The sequence below is a fragment of the Balaenoptera borealis genome (genome assembly GCF_965194805.1).
Source record: "Balaenoptera borealis genome assembly, chromosome: 17".
NCBI lineage: Eukaryota > Metazoa > Chordata > Mammalia > Artiodactyla > Balaenopteridae > Balaenoptera > Balaenoptera borealis.
The window spans coordinates 41705508-41726265 of record NC_138876.1 but is presented as its reverse complement, the minus strand read 5'-3'; the positions used below and the strand labels follow the sequence as shown (position 1 = coordinate 41726265).

The window sequence follows — 20758 nt, the reverse complement described above, 5'->3', positions numbered from 1 at the left end:
CACCTATGAAACCCGAGGGTCTCAATTATCCGTTGGGTGGAACACTGTTCCACCTAAAAGCGGGTAAATGGACAAGGTCACTATCAATCTGACTTTTTTTACGAGTCAATCGTCCTCATCTTCCACACCTAAAATAGCATTTCTCATTGCCCAGTCTGTACAGAGACTCTCAAAGACACAATAAAGAAAATCAAATTACAAGTTCTCTCCTTTTGCTGCCAGAAGAGACAGCCTTGGCATTTCCCCAACTGCTAATGTTTTTTAACTGGCTTGAGACATTCCAAGGGAGAGTGATCAAGGCCAGTCCAATATGTCAGCAAAGTAGGTGAGTGTCTACACCCGGGGGGGAGCAATCCGCTGCGGGTGGGCACTGAGAGACCCACCTACTCTGGAAGATCTTCTCCATGTGCCAGTCAGACTGACACCAGTGATTCTCCTTCAAACACTGTTGAAGCCATTGATGGGCAAACAAGCCCTAAGGCCACCTCATACGTGCGAAGCACTTTAATAAGCCTGTCGAGATTTTAAGACCTTTTAGAGATTGCAAAGCACTTTTACTTATCTCATTCCATCATCTTAAAAACACTGAGGTTGGTATCATTTTTCTTATTTTATGTATGAGGATTTTGAGGCTCCCTAATAATTAGCAAAGCCAAGACCTGTATCTCAGTCTTTTAACTAAGGTGGCAGCGCAGTTACTCTTGTGGAAAGAGCATTGAATTGGCATCAGGAACCCTGAGTTCTGGCCCAACTGGGTCACTGAGCAAATCGCACTTGTCGGGGTCTCAATTTCTCTCTGTGCAAAAAGGAGGCCCTCTGCCATCTGAGGCCATCTCAAGCTCTAACCTGGAGTCATCTTTTGGAGACAAAAGGTCTGCGTGTACTGCCGTGGGATCAAGAGAGCTCGGTAAACATTCGTGTCCAGAGTTTGGCTAAGCTACTCTACTCCAGGGTATTGCTGCCTCTGCATCCATTTTATTTGACCAAGTGACCTGTGGGAGGCCTTAAACGGACACGAACCCCCTCATGCAAGTGCGTGCCCTAGATAATAGCCCACGGAGTCATAAGCAAATGTAAGTCCCTGATGTGGCTTTCCCAGTAGCCCTGTGAGCACAGTCTCCCCGCACCCCTTAGATAAGACCTCCGCGGAGCTTACCAAAACCCCCGCTCTTTTGTTTGAATTGACCCATCCAGCCTTGCCCCAAGAACCCCAAAGCCCTCCATCCTGGGATCTTAATAAAGGCGTGTGTGCAGGTCCTGCCACTCTGTCTGCACCTTGCCTGGACCTCCCTGTGTGGCCCCTCAAGGCATGCTGTTCTTCCTCCAGGACCTGTGAGTAATAAACTTCTCTATTTCACTTCGTCTTGTGGTCCGTTGTTGACTGGGTTTCACCATCCAGCACTCTGTGCTGCATTAACAAATGTTGTTAGCAAAGTCATAACAATTAGCTACCACCATCCTTATGGACAACATCGTCTTGGCCATGTCTCCAATAATGCATGCAGGACAGTTAAAATGTGCCCTCCTGCAATGCTGGGTGAAAGTGCACGTGGGGAGACCACCCAGCCGCCGGCCTGCTTCCCCAGGTGGCACATTCACAGTGTGGCAGGTCTTGTCTGAAAGACCTCTGGAGGTCCTGTTTTCACTTATTTTTTCCACCTCAGCTCAGAATTCCTTTTGCCCAATCATTCCCCAAATAATCCAAGTTCCTCACAACGCTGTTTCCAAATATTGAAACACATTATGGCCAGCCGCCGGCTCTATCTTACAATCAAATAGATGAATCACAGGCAATTTCCTTTGGATTTTTTTTTAATAGGATTTCCACTTCTACTTCATTGCCTTGTCCAGCCTGATGCTTACAAAAAAAGAAAGTACTGCTTTCAAGCATATCTGACTGTGTTTTTTAATCAAATAAAAGCTAACCGACTATCGAATTGCACTCCTCACAGCTCTTTGCCTTGCCCATTTTCTGATATTCACAGCATGCTTTGTGTCTTTGTGTCTGTGGTAGTCCTGATAAGGTACCTTTTGCCAATATTCACATGAGGGCTATAGTTCCCTCATCAGATATTTATTTTAAAACATCTGCCATCGGTATTACAATTATGGTTTCTCTTCAAATGAGGCTGCTGTAAATGTGTGCGTGTGTGTACATATACATGCATATATAGGTAGGAAGGTATGTATATGTGTATGTGTGTGTAGCTAAAATTACAAATACCCTACAAGAAAGTGCCCTTCAAAACTGTTTCAAATTACCCACAAGGCAGCCAGATTTCTGCAAGTCAAACAACGACCGTGAGGCCTCTGGGTGATGCTAGATCGAGTACATCTCAGGCCGCCTGAATTTCCATGTTTCCTAAAGCCCGACAGTACGAGGTCGCTTCTCTACTTCGGATCAAGTGGTTAAAAACATCAGCAGCACAGAAGATGCAGGCTCACTTTTGTTTCCACTTATTTGACCACGATCTCAGCAAACTTAAGTTACAAATCATCTTGAGTTTCTGAAAGGGCACACACCTCATGAATACTCAGTTTCCTTAGCAACCGCATAGCACAGGGAGATCAGCTCTGTGCTTTGTGACCACCTAGAGGGGTGGAATAGGGAGGGTGGGAGGGAGGGAGATGCAAGAGGGAAGAGATATGGGAACATATGTATATGTATAACTGATTCACTTTGTTATAAAGCAGAAACTAACACACTATTGTAAAGCAATTATACTCCAATAAAGATGTTAAAAAAAAAAAAAAAAAGACTTCAGACAGAAATCAACACGCTGATTTTGGACTTCCAGGCTCCAGAACTGGGAAACAACACATTTCTGTTGTTTTAATCCACCCAATTTTGGTACTTTGTTATGGCCGCCCTAGGGAACTAATATAGACTCTGTGGCCTTGACCCTTGGCTAGAGCTGCCTGGACTCTGGAGTGATGGGGGGCCCACCTCCCACCTGACATGGGGATGGGGAAGCAAAAGAAGCTAATCAGCAAAGAAAATAGAATCACAAAAAGAGCAAAAAAAAAAAAAAAAACTCAGTTCCTTGATAGATGCTGAAGTAAGTAAGACCACTGACAGCAGCAGCATTTTGGGAATATACTGGAAAGTGGAGCAAGATGAGAGTCTAGTTGACTTTTGAAGTTATTCTACTTGCAGGGCTCTACTCCCTTAGCTGTGAGCCCTCTCCTTCCCACCTCTGCCCCTCAACACACACACATACACACAAACACTTATGCACTGGCACACGTACATGCACACACACGCACACTCATGCAGAGTCACGTGCATGTGCAACGGCGCTCCTCAAGTCCTTGATTTCCATCCTTTTCCCTAGTCACATGACAGGGCAAGCAGGTGTCTAATATTTACTTCCTCAGAGCTTCAGGAGTTAAACTGGACCATTACTGATGGTTTCTGGTGTCTTGTATTGTGGCTGTTTCCTCGCAGTCACAAAGTCGGAATCCTCACCCTTACTCCGGTATAATCTTGTAACCCAGGGCCTCAGCTGACACCTGGGCCTGCCCCATTCTGCTATCTTTCTCTCTCTCTCATTTGCATTGCTGTCTGGCTATTTAGGTATCAGGCCTGACTGCGTTGGGAGCACCCCTTGTACAAAACCTTGAACCCTGACAGATATGTGTACTCGTAAATCCAAGGGACACATCGATGCTTCTCCTGCTGGACGGCTTCCTTCCCTCTGCCCAGGGCACAGTACTCGGTACACTAGGCCAGGTGTTCTCGAGGTTTCCTCAACGGTCTCCTTGCGGGGAGGGGATGGTCTTGTGCCTCTTGGTTCCTGCCAGGTCAGCTCTCCTGAGGCACGTACTGAAGCGGCGCCACTCATCTGTCGCACCCTATTTGACGATATTCAAAAACTGCATTGCCTTCTGAACCAAGTCCAAACTTCTCAGCCTGAAAAGTGACGTAGTCTATGACTGCTCCCCTCTTATCTTCCTGGTTAGTCACTCTCGCGCTTTACATTTAATCCTTGTGATAATCCTTTGAGATGGGTATTATCCTTGTTTCTCAGATGAAGAAATTGAGGCTTATAGAGGCTAAGTTGCCCTAAATAACCCAGTGTATTTCATTTCCTAGGGTTACGGATGTTACCATAAACTTGGTGGCTTAAAACAACAGAAATGTATTCTCTTGCATTTCTGGAGGCTAAAAATCTAAAATCATGATGTCAGTAGAGCCATACTTCCTCAGAATGCTTTAGGGGAGAATCCTTCCTTCCTCCTGCAGCTTCTGGTTGTGCCAGACATTCCTTGGCGTTGCTTGCTTGCAATTGCATCACTCCAATCTCTGCCTTCGTCTTCATGTGGCCTTCTTCCCTACGTGTCTCTTCTGTGTCCAAATCTGTCTCCCTCTCTTTTCTCTTATAAAGGCATCACTCATTGGATTTAGGGCCCACCACAAATCCAGAATGATTTCATCTCAAGATCCTTAACTAAGTACACCTACAAAGACTCTATTTCCAAATAAGGTCACATTTTGAGGCAGACATTGATTTTGGGGGAGCACAATTCAACCCACTACACCTAACAAGTAAGAATGTGAAGCTACATTTTTCTGACTCCGAGCCTCACATATTTAACCATTTACATAACCACCTTCCAGGAAGCTCCTGGTCAAATTGGACTTATTTTTCTCAACAGATTTTTCTCTTTCCTGCCTCTCTGCCCTTGTTCATGTTATTTTCTTTACATAGGCCAACTTCTCCATTTTTCTTTCTTTTAACCAATCTTACCCGTGGAAATCTTGAGTAGTCTTCAAGATGAAGCTCGATGCCACTTCCTCCAAGAAGCATTCCAGGATTGCACCAGCCAAGCAAGGAATTCTTTTTCCCGTCCAAGCTCCAACCACCTTACTTCACATGCCTCCACGGCCCCTTCTTATCTTCTATGTCATATTCTAGGTATTTGTGCAGTTGTCCTCATTCACACCATGCCCCCCTCCCACCAATATGTCATAACTATATCATAAGCTTCTTAAAGGCGAGACTGCCTTCTCCCACCGTGTATTCTCCACAGCACCTTTGCACAAGCAGGCACTCCATGGACTTTGCCAAGTGATTTTATTTGCCTTGTTCCCTGTATTGAGTAGTTCATGTACTGAGCGAAAATGTACGATGCTTAAAATCCAGCTTTTCTCCAATGCTCCTAATTCCCCAAAATGGAATTTTAAAAAATAGCCCAATTTACTTTTCCACACTGAATCCAATCACTTTAATAATATTTTTCTTTCATTTGAATTTTATCTAATGGCAGCAAATCTAACGCCTTCCAGGTATAATCCTCCCACAGTTCATTTTCTTCCTATCTCTAATGCCACCTTCTTTGGCTGTATGGGACGGTCAAATTTACTATTCTCGAGGACTCTGAGGACCAGGATAATGTCTTAATCATCATTATATTCCCGGCACCTGATGGTGCCTGGGTGCCCAGTAACATCTGAAGGAGGTGTGGGCGAATGAAGGTGAGAATGCTGCGTTGGAGAAGTAGTGGGAGTTCTCTTGGGGCGAGAACTTTTGTCGGTCTCATGTTATTCTCACCACAACACTGTGAAGTAGGTGATGCTGTCATCCCCACTTCACAGATGGGAAAACTGAGGTTGAGAGAATAAGCAAGTTCCTCCTGGTCACACATCCACAGTGATGAAACCAGATTGAAACCCAGATCTGTCTGACTCGAGCCATAGCTCTGAACCAAAACACCTCTCAGACTGGACTGCAGCCAGAACCGTGTGCCTGGCTCAAGCTGGGGCAGCTCCGGGGTGACAATCCTCAACAGGCCCTGGAGCTTAGGAGGCTTGGGAGCTGTCGGCCATTTGTCTGGGAAGATCTGAGACAAGTGAGGAGGACAGCTGAATCTGGCAGAACAGAGAAGAGTATAAAGAATGTGTGTGTGTTGGTGTGTGTGAGGTACGTATGTGGTGTGTGCACTGTGGGATATATGTGTACTGTGTTTGCTGTATGTGTATGTTATATGTGTGTGCTGTGTGGAGGGGTGTGTGTGTGGTGTGTGTGTGGGGATGGTCCATGAGGATGAAAAGAGCTGTGTGTATAGGAAATGGTTTTGGATACTAGAAGATGCAAATGAGTTACATCTGGACCCCAGTCCTAGCCCAGACATTTCACATCTGAACTAATATCCCCCTGGACTTGTTTGCTATAAAATGTTCTGTCAACCTCATGGGGCCACTGAGAGGAACAATTCAAGAAGAAACACTATAAGAAGCTTCAATATGTGCAAAGCACTGTATTGCAGAGAGTAAAGAAATGAAAAGGAAAAGACATAGTGGCCCCTGATTTTGAGTTTCCAGACATATAAAACTAACTAACTGATGCAGAATGGAAGATGTGTGACAGTGAAAACTGCCATCTCTCGAGCTCTTTACGGTATGGCAGACTGAAAGACATCCATCTCACAACCTTACAAGGTAGGTATTATTAGCAACCTCATTTGCAGATGAGAAACTAATAGCTAAGAAGCTTTAAACTTTAACTACTCCAAAGACACACGTGTTAAATGGCACAGCCAAGATTCATCCCAGGCCCGTATAACCTGAATCTTTACTCTTATCACCTCCCTGTACTGTTTCCTTGACCAATTCAAAGATGCAAAGTGCAGAGATGGGAACCTTTGCTCCCAACTTGGAAAAAGGAGGAGAAAGGGCCAACAAAACAGAGCAGAGACACCTTGTAAAACTGTGTCACTTTGGGCAATATGCAAGATCCCTTGATTGTCACTACTAGTGTATGTCTGATTACAAACTCAGAAAGATAGGGAGTTGAGAGAGCAAGAGCGTGCTGGGGGTGGCCAGAGGTGTGAATGGGGAACAGCAGGAAGTCCCACCCTTGAAGCAGAAGGGCTACACAGCACCACTGGAAAGCAGCCACGTGTTAATGTCCAGCTGTAAAAATGTCAGGGAGGAGATTTGGGGTAAAAGCCTTGTCTGGCTAGAGCTCAGGCTGAAAATCAGCAGTTTCCTTTTTCTCCCCCTTAATCCTTTATAATTTCCTCTAATGCTTTACTCAAGCTTAGGACCATGAGCCTTTGGGGAGCAAAGCAAAGCCCATCTGTTGAGTCAGGAATTTGCCAGACCAAAGTAAAGGTCAATCTCGCTTTTACTGTAACTTGGCATTTACATGACCTCAAATACTTCCTAACTGTATCAGCCAAAAATCACTTTACATTATTGTGAATCACATGTCAAAGGAGAGATGTCAGGGATACTCTTTAAAACAGATAATGACTGGGCTCTTGCCAATGAAGAGAAGAAATAAAATAATACGTATGTTTCTTTATAATGTGCTTGCTCTAGAAGCTACATCAAAATGATCATAATCATCTTGAGTCGGGAGGAAAAACATTTAGGAATGCCTTTCTTTTCAAAGATTTTATTTATTTTATTATAAGACATATAGGTAAAAACTTGAATATTCTGAAAAAGATAGAAAATGGTAATAAAATGGGCATTTTTCTTATTAAGAAACATGTTCATAAATATGCTTTATCAAATGTTAAAATGGTTGTTATTTTGCAAAATAATAATAAATAGAGCAGAGCTGTGGCATAAAAGGGTCAACCCAAAATGCTGGAAGTATTTATGTTTTGTGTTTTATAAAACTTCAGACCTTCGATTATATTTAAAAATTTGGTATTTTGCACTCCAGTTTCTCAATAATTTAGATTTTAAAAATATTTTTTTATGATGGCCCTATGATTTTAAAAATAATGCAACATAAAACGTGGTTTGACTAAATAGAATTTGATTAAAATAATTTTCCTTTAAATAAAAAATTAGAAGACAACAGTAGTAAAGATATAATTTTTGAACCCATTAGTGGTACATGTAGCAGTTCCCAATTCTATAGACTTCTGGATCTCTGACTGTGGGCACTGAACAAAAATTGTTTACTAAGCTTTAGTTTCCAGCAAGTCCATCATGTCTTTTCACAGCTTCATGGAGCAATAACAGTGATGATCGTGATGAACCCAGTTCTGCAGTCCTAGCTCCACAAATATAAGGTACAGAGAAAGAAGTTCTCCCTCCTTTGAAAAATTCCTTTGATGGCTTTCCTATATTTGTTTATGACCCACTGATTGGCCTCAAATTCACATAACAGAACACCAGGCAAAATTTGAATAATGAAAAATTCTTGTCTAGGCATCATTTTGCAGGCTTCAATTCTCTACTAGCCAAAGGAGAGAGGAAACACATGTGAATACCAACCATGTCCCCTAATGAGTCTTGGGTGTTCAAGTAGCAAAGGTCAGGCTTTTCCTGTAAATAAATACTGAGTCTTCACAAAGCTCTTTCATTTCTCATGCATTTTGTTGCCCATCAGCCTAGCACGTTAGTTCCCAGCTACCAATAGGGGAAGCCACATCTAACAATACTTAAGAATCCAATCTAATATAGATTATGGGTCCCAATGGCCTTCAGTGATGTCCAGTGGGGGACATTGGCTGACTCCGGGTGCCTAGAGCACAGAGAGGTCATGGCAGGATTTGGACTTGAGCTTGAAGGCCATGTTCTTGTTGTTTTTGGCCACGATCTTGCCCCAGAAGCGCCTGGCTTTCCTGGGGATGCTCTCCCTCCTCTTCTGGTAGGCCAGCCGCCGCTCATTCTTTTCCTTGCTGTCCCGCCGGAGGCGGACCTGCCTCACAATGCCTTCAAACAGCTCCTTGACGTTGTGCTGGACAGCTGCAGAGGTCTCGATGAACTTGCAGTCGAACACCACGGCACACGCTCTCCCTTCTGGTGGGGAAAGGAGGGGAGAAGAAAATCAGGGGGGCTGCAGAATATGACCCTACACACACAGAAAGCCAAGCTGGATGAGTGCTAATTTTAAATGGTCCTCGAGGGAACTCTAAGTCAGTCATATATGCGACGGATACAGGAGGCCACTGGGATACCTGTCCTCCCAGGGCTTAAATAGAAGGAAAGACTCTCACACGAAGATTCCTGGAAACAGGAGAGATGGGCTTTAGATCTGGCCCACCAAATTCACTGTGTGAAAGTCCAATTTCATCAAATATCGTAATATTAATTAGTCAAAGCCTTAGCCTTAATTTATTCCCATAAGGAACTGGGTTGAATACTTTATAAACATTTTTTTAATGTTTACAACAATCTTTAAGAATACATTATCCCTTTCAGATAGGTGATGAGACTGGAGGGGAGAGAGGTGGTCCTTTAAAAACTTGAGGCAGTTCACATAGCCTGTAAGTGGCAGGTGTGAATCCAGGCCTGCTTCACTCTCAAGTTCATGTTCTTTACTCTTTCTCCTGAGTCAGTTTCCTGAATTGAAAATAAGAATCTGACCATTTGACTTTCCTCTCTGAAAAAAATTTTTTTAAGCTTTGATGAGATATTTTGAAAAAAATTGGAGAATTTCGCACAGTGCAATACAATTACAGCAAACTATCCAAACAAGCTTTTCTGAAAGTCTCATTCTCGAATGTTCTACTGTGTTCAATGACCAGGTGTCCAAGTTTTGGTTTGGAAAAAAATGACTACTGTAGACAGTCATTTCCTAAGAGTAAGACATTCCCAAGCTGGTTGGGTCTGTTAAGTATTCAACAGGGTTCTTTTCTCCTGGGTGGAGCCTGGCAATGCAGTATTTTATTTTCCTACCATTGTACCAAATCTGTATTAGGCCAATAAAATTTTAAGGGCCCCCAAAGGCATTTGGGCGCCAACTCAACAAATAGGAATTATCGCTGAACCAAGTACAACAAAGGATACGTGACACCATCAGACTGATGCCTTAACTGAAACTTAGGAAGCAAAGGGTAAGGGCTGGGAGGGTGTTTCTAGGGTCTACAGGAACTAGAGGCAACCAGAGTAGAATTCTTAATCTCAGTGAGACTCTCACAGTGCCCCTAAATCAAAGTTCCCGTCCTTCTTGCTTGAAGATGCTACTTTCACTTCCCAGGACTCTTGAGATCTCCCTGGAGAATAGAAAGGATGAGGAGAAAAGGCTGGGGACTGCCAGTAAACCCCTGAGCATGACCTCTTCCCTAAAGGAATTCCAGGGAAAGCCTTGGGGATAGGGAGACTGGAATCCTGCAGATAGAACAGATGATCTGCTGGGAACATGGGCACCTTAGAGAGTATGCATAAAACTCCATGTGGCATTTTAATAAGTCCCTGGTTCCAGCTTCATGAAAGAGGAAGGAAAGAACAACTGTTGGAAGGAAAATGCAGGTGACCCAGAGACAGTTTCTATGGTATTGGCACCACTCCTCTCACCTGATACAGACACTTCCCGGCACCGCACCAGGTCACTTTTATTGCCAACCAGAATTATAGGAATGTCCTCTGTCTGCCGGGCCCTGCGGAGCTGGATTCGAAGCTCAGATGCCTTCTCAAAGCTGGCTCGGTCCGTGATGGAGTAGACAATCAGGTAGGCATCCCCGACTTGCATGCAGTGGTCCTGGAGCCACTCATTCTCCCCCTGATGAAATGAGATCTCCCATGAGCTCAGATTTGCCTGGTAAATGAGGTGTTAGTTTGAAAGAGACAATGTGTTTATCCTAAAGTACCCTTGCTGATATGAGAAAGGAAGAAAACTTATTCCAACTCTCCAAAAGGCTTCAGTCTTCCATGCCTACAAGATGTCTGTGGCTGTAAAGACTCCTAGCTCAGACAGCACTGATGCCAAAAAGTTTTACTTTATGATTCCTCCTACAGCTTGAGTTGATAAATTATACAAAGAGTCTGCCAAACAATATTTCCAATTTTATTTAAGCTACCAAATATGAGTCTTTCCTGGCTCCCATAAAACTCTTTTGCCCCTAAGTGATAAAATTAAGAATCCTTTTGTTAGCATAGGAGGGTTCTTAATAAACAGAAGGTCTAGCAAATAGGCTCAGAAACCCCAAACCTTTAAAAAGCAAATGTTGAAAACTAGTAGTGAGAGTGTCAGCTTCATATAATATGGTTTTATGTAGTTTAAAATTATCATCCATACTTACTGGCACTTTCCCTAAAACAAATACACTTTTTTGTATTCTTGAATAGAACTAAGGGCAAATCACTGCAACTTGCTTGTTATTCAAAGCTCATTTATGAACGACTTGTTCCTTAGAACAGTTTCATTCTTCAGAAGTAAATGCTTTTAATCAAGAAAATGAGTCCACCTCATCTGGAACATCAAAAAGGGCAATGTCACCCTTGCCCTAAACAGCCTGTTGGAAGGCAGGCCCTGAAGGAATTTACAGAGAGCTACAGGCTCTGCATACCTTATTTTCCCACATGTCCAGGAGTATAATTGTTGCACTTTCCCCATCAACAATCAGTGTTCGCTCATATGTATCTTCTGGAAAAGAAAGAACAGTGATCCTGGAGGCAGGCAAATAGGCAACACTTTTCTGTAAAGGGGTGTAGAAAATTATGCCAGAAAATAAACTTACTAAATATGCAATTAATTATGTAAATATACAGAGTAAACTGTGTAAATATTCACACAGGCAAATTATTTTTTTAATCACCTTCAACAACATTCTACGTATATTCCTCCAGTATTCTGCTTAGTAATAAGCAGAACACCTATATCTTCTGAACATGTATCACTAAATGCTTGAAATGAAAGGCATTTGTTTTCATCATTCCTATACCTTTTATATAGTAAAACCATTTAGGAGAATAAACTCACTTTACTGCTTTTGACTCAGAATCCATGGATGGTGCCATGAGAAACACTAACTGCCCAGCAGAACTGTAAACCCAGCTCATAAGCCTTCCATGGAAACCCACTGCACCTTCCAGTGGGGTGATTACTGAACATTCACTGGCCATTTCAGGAGCTTTCAGCTCAGAGACATTTCTCCTCTTTTGAGATGTGCAAGAAAAAAATCTTGAAACTATCCCTGCTTTGGTGAAGTTTTCTTCGTTAAAAAAAAAAGACAGTTCCCTAGGAATAAACAGGCTTGTTTTTCCATCTTAAGTAGAACAGAAGTGCAGTGTCCAGCTCTACTTAGTAATGGAAACTTTCCTCCCTGCACTTGAGCCCAGATTGAGTGCAAGCGAAGGGTGAATGCAGTACAAAGGGCCAGAGCAGCTCCAGCCCAGAAAAATCAGTGGGAGAGGGCAGAGGGGGGATTAACTGAGTTAGCTGGGATTTTTGCAAGAGAGATTCCCATCAATTCCACACAATTGAACCCATACCCACTCTATTTTCACAATGAGGTTTCCTGTTTTGAATTTTATCATTTGAGAATTATGATCTTCATAATGATTTTTGGACATTTTTCTTGCTGTTCCTTTTGCCTGGAATCTGTTCTCTCAAATATCGAAAAAGCTTGTTCCCTTATCTCTTTCTGAGGGATGTGCTCCCTGACCATCTATTTAAAATTCCATCGCCTCTCTGCTACCAATAATCCTTACTCCCGTCCTTGTTTCATTTTTCTTCATTGTGCTGATTGCCATCTAACATGAATCCATTTAACTTACTTATTTTATTATTTCTGTCCCTCTCGCCTTCCAGAATGTTAAGGCAGAGACTTGCATCTATGCTGCTTACTGCTATTTCCCCCAGCACCCAGGACAGCACCTGGTAGATTGCAGGTGCTCAGTAAATACTTATCAAATGAATGAATAAATGATAAATATAGCATTGTGGCTTGTGAGCACAAGCAAACCTGAATTCAAATCTGGGTGCCATCTCTTATTAACTATTTGGCTCAGGACTGCTTACTTAAGTTCTCTGAGCCTCAGTTTCTTCATATGTGAAATGGGATTGATAACAGTATCCACACCTCAGGGCTGTGACAATTACATATATTAAGCCTGGGCACAAAGTAGAAATGCAATTAATGTTAGCTGTTATCATCATTTCTTCAGATGGAGGAAGTTGGCTCTTGCCATACTTGCCGTTCCCTACTATAGGTAAATCCTAGCTTAAAAGCCCTGCATTGTAGGAACCAGGACATTTCCTGTTTCATAATAGTGAGGGGTTTATAAAAAGCAATGCTCCTGGTTCAATGTTTCTTCCTCTAGGAATTAGAATCAGGAGAGGCAAAGAAAAGAAAATATGGACAAATGAGAATAAAATTAGCCAGGAATGGCTCTGTCTTTCTGTCAGTTTTCCCATCTCTTTAGGTGTCATTCTTCTAAATGATGTTAACAGTTTCCCACTGGGGGATTTTAAATCTATTATTCCCATCATGTTTGCCATCCACAATATGTATCATGAATGGGATCGCAGTGGAATGTCTAATTTGGCTTACTGGAGAGTAGGGCCTCATGACCTCAACAGGCAAATTTATACAAGCAGGTGCAAAGCATCAAAGCTTGAGCAGCACAGATGGGAGTAGAGGGGCGGGGGAGCTGACTACCCCTTACCACCTCAGAGTTTTTCTCTTTTCTCGGAAAGACCTCCCTGCACTCAGAAAACTCAAAAAAGCACTTTCTCTGCCCTCAGCTCAACACTCACCACGCAACAGTAGGCACAAGAGATTCATGTGAATCCTTAGTAGTTCAGACAGAAACATACTGTATCCCAATAGCTAAGGGGAAAAGCAAACTCAAACTTTCTCTTGGTTTACGAGGTACCAGAAGAAGTCTAGAGAAAAAGTGGACTAAAGATTCCAGCCGCAAAAGTAAGGCCAAACTGCTTTGCTGTTCTGGAAAGTTCCTGACAGGATCATTCTGACTGGACTTACCTCTGCCTGAAAGTCATCGTGCTGGAAACCCAAAAGCCTAAAGCGATACACCTCCGCCCTGCTTGGTGCATATGCCCTGCACCTGGGCTTATGTATCACCTCTGGCCACATGCCCCAAGGATTTCTCACTCAAAGCATCCTGCTTGAGAGCCTTCTGCAACCAGGAGAGGACCTGCTTGCAACCGAAGCTCTATTTTCTCTTCCTCCCTTAGTCCCCACCTTTCAGCCTTTTCAAGGGTTAACTGGGTGAGAAGAGGGGAAATAAAAGAATATAAAATTCTAGACGAGTCCTTTGAAATTTGCCCTGGGCTAAGGTGTATGGAGAAAGGGTTAAGGCCTATTGGCTTATAAGGCTTTTCAGTAACCTGGTCTGGGGAGTCCTCATTTTTCCAGTCCTCTCCATGAAAGCCACGGGTGTGTACTCACACCCTGTGTAGCAAGAGAGATCATCCAGAGGTGCGGGATGGAGTTTGTCGTCTGCGGCCATTTTCCCTGGAGTAGCGCACCTCGATTTGTCTGTCTGCATTTGACCCCCACTGTGCTTGGAGGACCATCCTGCTCAAGACTGGCTCAAGTGCTGTGTGTGAACCTGCCCCAGAGTTCTCTTACCCGCTGGAACCGGCTAAGGCAGCCCCTCGAAAGTTCTGAGGATCCAGCATCCCTCTCCCCTCAAAAAAATCTCAACTGCTTTCAGAGCACAGAGGATCCCAAGGAACCCTAAAGGAACTCCTGCTTAGGAATACTGGCCTCTCCTCTAGTGGCTCACGTCTCCTCTGCACATATCACAGGGCCCCAGCCAAGGGGGACCAAAGTGGATGAGGACTTCAAGCAATGAAAGGTCCAGTTGTGGAAGATAAGCCCAAGGAAAGGAAACAACAGATTCAGAATCAGCTCTAACGAATGTTCACTCAGTACTTACTATGTGCCAGGCACTATGCTATCACCTGTTATCCTCTTAATACACTTTGAAGTGGTTATTGTTCCTATTTTACTAAGAAGGAAGCTTAAGGAGGGTAAGTTTCTTGTCTCCAGAGCACCTAGCTAAGTCAGTGTCAAAACTGGGGTCCAAACTCACATCATCAGGCTGCGAGTCCAGTGCTCTCTCCTGTACGCCCTGCGCACACGTGCAATGCCTTCCACCTACCTCAGGGCTTCCAGATCTTAGTGGTCCTTAGGGTCCAGCTCAGAGACCACCACTTCCATGAACCCTTTTCTGATTTTCACAGCCGGAAGTAATATTTATTTTCTCCTCTGAATTCCCACAGCACTGCCCTTGTACCTCTTTGAAGACACTTATCGCATCCTATCGATTTATATCTGATCTCTACTGCATATACTGTAAGCATCTTTAAGGAAGAAGCCCCATGACTCTTTGTATGTCCTCATAGTGTCACATCAAGCTCCACGGTATAGGTTCAGTAAGTGTTTAGGGATGAATGGATGGATGGATGAATGAATGAATGGCATTAAGCGAGCACAGAGAGTCATAAGATTATTGCAATATAATCTTAACAACATCCATCTTTATTTGGAGAAATGATGATGAGAGTATTGTGTAGTTTTTTTCTTATGGTTAATGCTGAAAAAAGAAAAATGCAGTGAAATGCCATGGAAAACCCTCTCCTTGGGAAACATAAAGCCAACTAGTGATTCCAACAGCCACCTATACGTAAGGGCTGTAACCCTAGACAGTATAAATTTAGTTACTCAAATAGGACACGTTAGGTAGGATGAGTCAGCTGAGAAGCTTCTTGTTGCCCAAGATTCCCTCTTTGAGGAGGTATGGAAAGGATTCTCTCTACCAACTGCCCCCTCTCCCTATTAAACAAAGAAGCTTCCCAGATACAGAAGCCTGCCTTCCCAAGTTTCAGGGATGGGTCAATCTTCTTAATACTCTATGCCTATGGGGATACCGCCCTCTGGATAGATACCACTGCACTCTAATGGACAAACATTTTTGAAAGTCTGCTATCCACCAACTGTTTCAATTCCTCCCTCCTAAAGAAACAAACCAAAACTCTTGGTTGGTCTCTTCTTTATATCAGTCTCCAAAGCACTTTATTGTTACTTCTTCAGGTATTCATATGATTTTATCCTGCTCTGAATTATAGCCACTGACACTTAGCTCCTTCCTAAGAGGGTATGTATGGTGTACCTCGTTCATCACTGGGTGCCCCAGAGCCTAGCATGGAACCAGGCACGTGGTCGGTACCCAGCCCGATGTGCTACAGTACGTAACAGCATTTGGATGCTAAATCCAGGGGCTGCTGAAAACAGCGAAAGAACACAGGATTTAGGTTCAACCACAACTACTTTTGAATCCTGTCCAGACCATGGACTAGCTTTTTCACCCTGGGAAAGTCACTTGACTTCATAAGCTTCCATTTCTTCACCTGTAAAATAGGGATATTAATACCAAATTGGTTCAATTTTCCTAAGTATTATCAAAATACTTGTGGGAAGTACTTAGCACAGAGCCTGGCACATAGCAAGTTCCTTATCAATGACAGAAGGAGAACACCACCAAACTAACATTATAAAATCCTGAGTTCTAATTCCAGCTGTCTCAGTGGGTGATCCTAGGAAAGTCCCTAAGACTCAGTTTACTCCTATGAGTACAGGAATAATGTCAGGACCAAAATAAACAGTAGCAAATATAAGGCTCCCAATAAAGTGCGTGTCCCACTGCAAATGCACATTCTAGATAGTAGTTCCTCCTCCCTTTCTCCTATAGTGACACTCACCCACAGGCCTTTACATAAAAAGAGATACTGACCCTCTTTCTCCCTTGAAACGGGGTTTAGCTATCATCCCTGAGATTTCAGGAGTGAGGAGAAAAATCAATGTTCCATCAATGAGTCATCATTTAAAGCCAGTTCGGAGCTGCCTCATGAAGCAGTGAACTCCCGGACAATGGAAGAATAAACGTTTAGTAGAAATTGGCTGACAGGAGTGAGGAAGGAGTAGGATTTCTATGCATGAAGTAGAGGGCAGAACCGAGTCATCACTAAGACATCTTCCTACTCCGGAAGTCTGTGATTCAGCTGTGAGTTGCAACTGAGCGTACAGACAGACCATGCCACCGGGACAAGCACTGGAAGGTTCTTCCTTCATTTCCACAGCTGCAAACAGGGACACAGAGCGACCCTGGCTTTGTCTAAGACGGGAGCCACGGCTGAAAGACGCTGTATGAAAGCCATCGACTATTAGGATCCTCATCTCACTTCCCAGAATGTAGTGCTATGCTTTACACGTATTTGAGGACTACGTGAATTTCTGACATTGTGTCACCTCAAATGAGTTTTGGAAATCAAGGCTTAAATAATAAATATTTTAAATGAGGTTGTACAGGGAAAGTTGTCTTGAAAACCTGTCAGACTCTCTACAAGTATATGTATCATCCTTGTTGTATTTCAGTATTTTTTTTAAATGTGCTATTTAAAATACAGATCTTAAATGATTTTATACCCTCAAAAGCCTCTAATATTGCAATAAACAAACTAACGAATTCATCCTAACAGTTTTTCAAATCGGTTTGGTTTTAGGTACCACCATGGAAAAAGGCTGCGTCTACACTCAGTTCTTGAAAGGTCCAGGTCAGAAATGGCAAAAGCCAGAGGTGGGATCCTGACCCTCCGGCTCTGCCCTCTATAATCCGTCTCCCCAGTCCCTTTAGAGCTGGAATCTAAGAAATTGCCTTTCTGGCCCAGGTTCTATCTACGAGCATTTTCATGTTCTTGCCCCAGGAGCTTATGCCAGCGCTTCTGTGGGGACTCAGCTCCCGAGCCAGAGCCAAGAATGCATACTCGCAGTTCCCGACTCTGCAGGTAAATGACCCACCTACTTGCTCTTTCTGCTGGACCACTGCTGAGCACAGGAGCCCGCGGGGCGGGTCCACCTACCTCCCAGCATTTCGCAGTCACTATCCATGCTGTCGTGCACGCCCGCAAAGATGCTGGCCAGCGTGGACTTGCCCACCCCCTGCTCCCCTATGAGGACCACCCGGTAGTAGGTGTTCCCCGACTCGGAGGAGATGACTGAGTCCGTGGAGTCGGAGGACCAGCTCCGGCGGCAGTGGTCCTCGGGGGTAGCAGAGTGACGGTTGCGCTGGCTGTACTGGTGGGGCTCTTTCTGGACCATCAGATGCCTGCCATCGGCTGGGACGCTCCAGCGCTGCTGCTGTGGCTGCATGCCCACTGTGCCCTGGCGCATGGTGACATTATTCAGAGTCATCGTTGGGTCCTAGAGAGCAAAGCAGCCCAGGTGTTAGCATTAGGAAGCACGAGTGAGAGCTCAGGGGGCTTAAACACAGGCATCAGTGATGTTTTATTAAATGCGGTGAGACCCAAGTAACCCTAACACAAGGAACACCAATGAAGCAGTCAACAGGCTTTCAACCGAACACACACACACACACACACACACACACACACACACACACACTGTTACCAGCTCCTCGGGCAGATTGTCATTTGCAAAGAGGAAAAAATACCATTAATATCGCCCACTGCCCTGGGGCTTCCTCCATCTTCAAAGAAGCCTTGGGATTCCCCACTCAGAGGCAGCCAGAAGGAACCAACAGCCTCCAGAGATGGCTTGAAAAGCAACAAGTTAATGCAGCTGGGGACCAGCTGGCCAGGTTAGCTGCTCTTGTCTAAACATGGCTCTTAATTGCACCAGCATCCAGTGGGCCTCAGTGGGAAACACGTGACAATGACATCACTCCCCCTGGCTGGACTGGACAAGCGATTATTGGAACTTCCATGTTTAGTAAAGTTGCCCTGATGTTCCCCAACTGCCTGAATTAGCTATTATTTGAGGGGGGGGAAAGAATTTGTTTGAGGTTTATGCCTCAGCTCTGCCCTCCTGCCCACGGATATCACATTTAAAACATCCCAGCCCCATGCCTTGTCGTTCTGGCAGGGAAATTGACCCCCTCAGGTTCAGACCCGTCAAATTCGCAGAGAAAATGCTTCACTCTGATTAAACCATGTCCGCTTCAAGAGTTCTTTAATTCAACTCAGATTTCCACCTTTTTGAAGCAAATCAGGTCAAAGACTCTCCCCAAAGACATTCAACAACTTTGCTACAACTTTCCCTTTCTCAAGACTCCCCTCCCCTCCCGCCCCCCTTGCACGGAAGTCTGTACTCCCAGGCTCCTTGAGATAAAGTAGAAGCATTCTTATTTGAATCAGCAAGATCCACTCGGGAGAGCGAGAAATGCACAGACCCTCCCCTTCCCACGCTCACCCCCACGCTCCACACCCCAACCCGTCGATGACCCTAAGCACGACCCTGACCGCGATGATCAGCCGGGTTTTTTAATCTCACAAGCAGCGCCCCCGTTGGCCGACTTGAATTCAAACAACCAGAGCCTGACGGCTGCCCTCTGACCACAGCCTGTAGGAAGAGGTGGCCCTCTTCCTGAACTGAAGCAAGGAACCTGCTGATGACAGATGGCATCCTTTGCACCTTAAACTTTGCCCCCGACCTGGAAAAACACAGCGCGGAGAGCACGTTCCGAAGGCTCTTTTCTCAACTTAGAAAGTTCTGCGGGCTGGGAACGCCCACCCCTTCCCCAACCAGCCCCCCCACCCCTCTCCAAAGTCGCAAGGGCCCCCGCGGGGCTCCTGGCTTACTTGGGCGTCCGAGGGTCGGTGAGCGCTGTGCTGCTGGGGCCGCCAAGCGCAGGGTGCTCGCGCGTTGCCGCCGTCTGTGCCTCCGCCCGAGCCCGCCGCCCGCAGCCGCCGCGGCCCCGCGGTTTATACCGGCCCGGCCGACCCGCGCCGGGGCTTTTCCGTGACGTCAGCGCCCCCGCCGGGAGGGGCCGGCTCTGCAGCAAACCCGGACTTGCAGCCACTTCACTAAATCAGTTACTCGCCATCATGTGACCCCACTCTCCCCTTTTAAAAAATAACGACAGTTCAATCCCGGGCTCCTTTATTTTGTTTTGTTTTATTTTATTTTATTTTTACCAGGTGGACACGGGAAGGTGAGAAAATACGCTAAGTGCCACATAATCGCGCTTCCCAGGAAAACACTTGCGAGCTGTCCCGATAAAGGATGGAGGAAGAGGCAGGTTTGAATTGGAAACCCAGTTTCGCCAGAAAACAAAACAGGGCTCAGCCGGGCGCGCGTGGAGATGTAGCCCTTCGGATGGGGCTGCAGCCACCTTGAGCGGTCAGGGCTTGTGTTCGCCGCATCTTCTGCAAGGAAAACAGCCTCTTCCTGCTCCTTTTACTTTCTCCCTGGAAGAGGGATGGAGGGGAGCCCCACACTGCTCTGTTTCCCTTCTCTGACTGGGACCCAGAGAGAAGGGGCCAGAGGAAGTTGAGGAAAGGGGACAAGACCTTGAAAAGGTCTTGAAAAATAACCTAATTAAGGATCCAAGCAGACTGTGCTAAATGTTGCCGGCGCTCCCGCTCTGGACCGGGATGCTGAGGCTCCTCAATCAGGGAATTTAATCAGCGGCGCGTTCGGCAGCATCTCTGTGCCCGGCTCCCTGGCATGGCTGGGCCTGGTCTTGGAGCCAGTTCTCCAGCCATGGGAGGAGCCCTGAGCCAGAACTGGGGCCCAAGTCCCCCGAATGAGTCCTGTGAGTAAAGGGCACAGGGTAGTAATCCAACAGCCACTTCTACTACCATTTACTGAGTACCTCTGAGTCCCTATACTCAGTAGGTACTGTTAGGCCTCTGCAGGACCTCGAACTTTACTACAATTTGGCAAGGTGGATATACTGCCACTCCCATTCTATGGAGGAGAAAAATGACAAAACAGCCAGAGAGCTTGCTCAAGGTCACACAGCTCGGTTAAGTGGCAGCGTCAAGATTCAAAGCCTGGCTTGCCCGGCTCTTTGCATCAGCTGAAGGGATTCAGTGACTTCTTTCTGGGCACATGGGCATTTCTCAGACACTGTGTTTGGAGATGACACCGGCCTTTCTAATACATCCATCCATCCACTTTTCCAGCCAGCTTCTTCTCTAGGTTGGCTGGTGGCTCCGGAAAACAGCCAGAGGCACCAGCATCTAATCGAGTGGCTGGACTCTGCCGTGAATAGGGCCCATTCTCCGTTATCCTGCAG

General features: G+C 45.1%; 2 protein-coding genes across 3 annotated transcripts in view; both read right to left on the bottom strand.

The window, feature by feature from the left end:
• CDH17 (cadherin 17) overlaps positions 1-7628 on the bottom strand; it is a 145913-nt gene extending 138285 nt beyond the window's left edge. The window contains exon 1 of the mRNA XM_082363292.1: positions 4752-7628. The gene's annotated coding sequence lies outside the window, so the exon portion shown is untranslated. The remainder of the gene's footprint in view (positions 1-4751) is intronic.
• Positions 7629-7816: 188 nt separating this feature from the next.
• On the bottom strand, positions 7817-19466 carry GEM (GTP binding protein overexpressed in skeletal muscle). 2 transcript variants are annotated; one of them, XM_082363340.1, is made up of 5 exons: positions 19317-19466; positions 17580-17919; positions 11257-11333; positions 10265-10469; positions 7817-8767 (listed from the first exon to the last, which is right to left on the bottom strand). In XM_082363340.1, exons 2-5 carry the CDS (start codon positions 17908-17910, stop codon positions 8490-8492), a joined length of 891 nt encoding a protein of 296 aa, XP_082219466.1. In that variant the 5' UTR covers positions 17911-17919; positions 19317-19466; the 3' UTR covers positions 7817-8489. The 2 variants fall into 2 exon arrangements, with proteins under 2 accessions (XP_082219466.1, XP_082219465.1); XM_082363339.1 differs by lacking the exon at positions 19317-19466 and adding an exon at positions 18170-18362.
• Between the last annotated feature and the right edge of the window lie 1292 nt (positions 19467-20758).

Excerpts from the sequence above, each read along its gene's own strand:
- GEM (XM_082363339.1), bottom strand. The coding sequence starts at position 18,205 with ATGGAGGAAGCCCCAGGGCAGTGGGCGATATTAATG. Across the intron at positions 17,920-18,169 it reads GGCAGTGGGCGATATTAATG|GACCCAACGATGACTCTGAA; the intron begins GTATTTTTTCCT and ends TTTGCTCTCTAG. Across the intron at positions 8,768-10,264 it reads CCGGGAAGTGTCTGTATCAG|AAGGGAGAGCGTGTGCCGTG; the intron begins GTGAGAGGAGTG and ends TTTCCCCACCAG.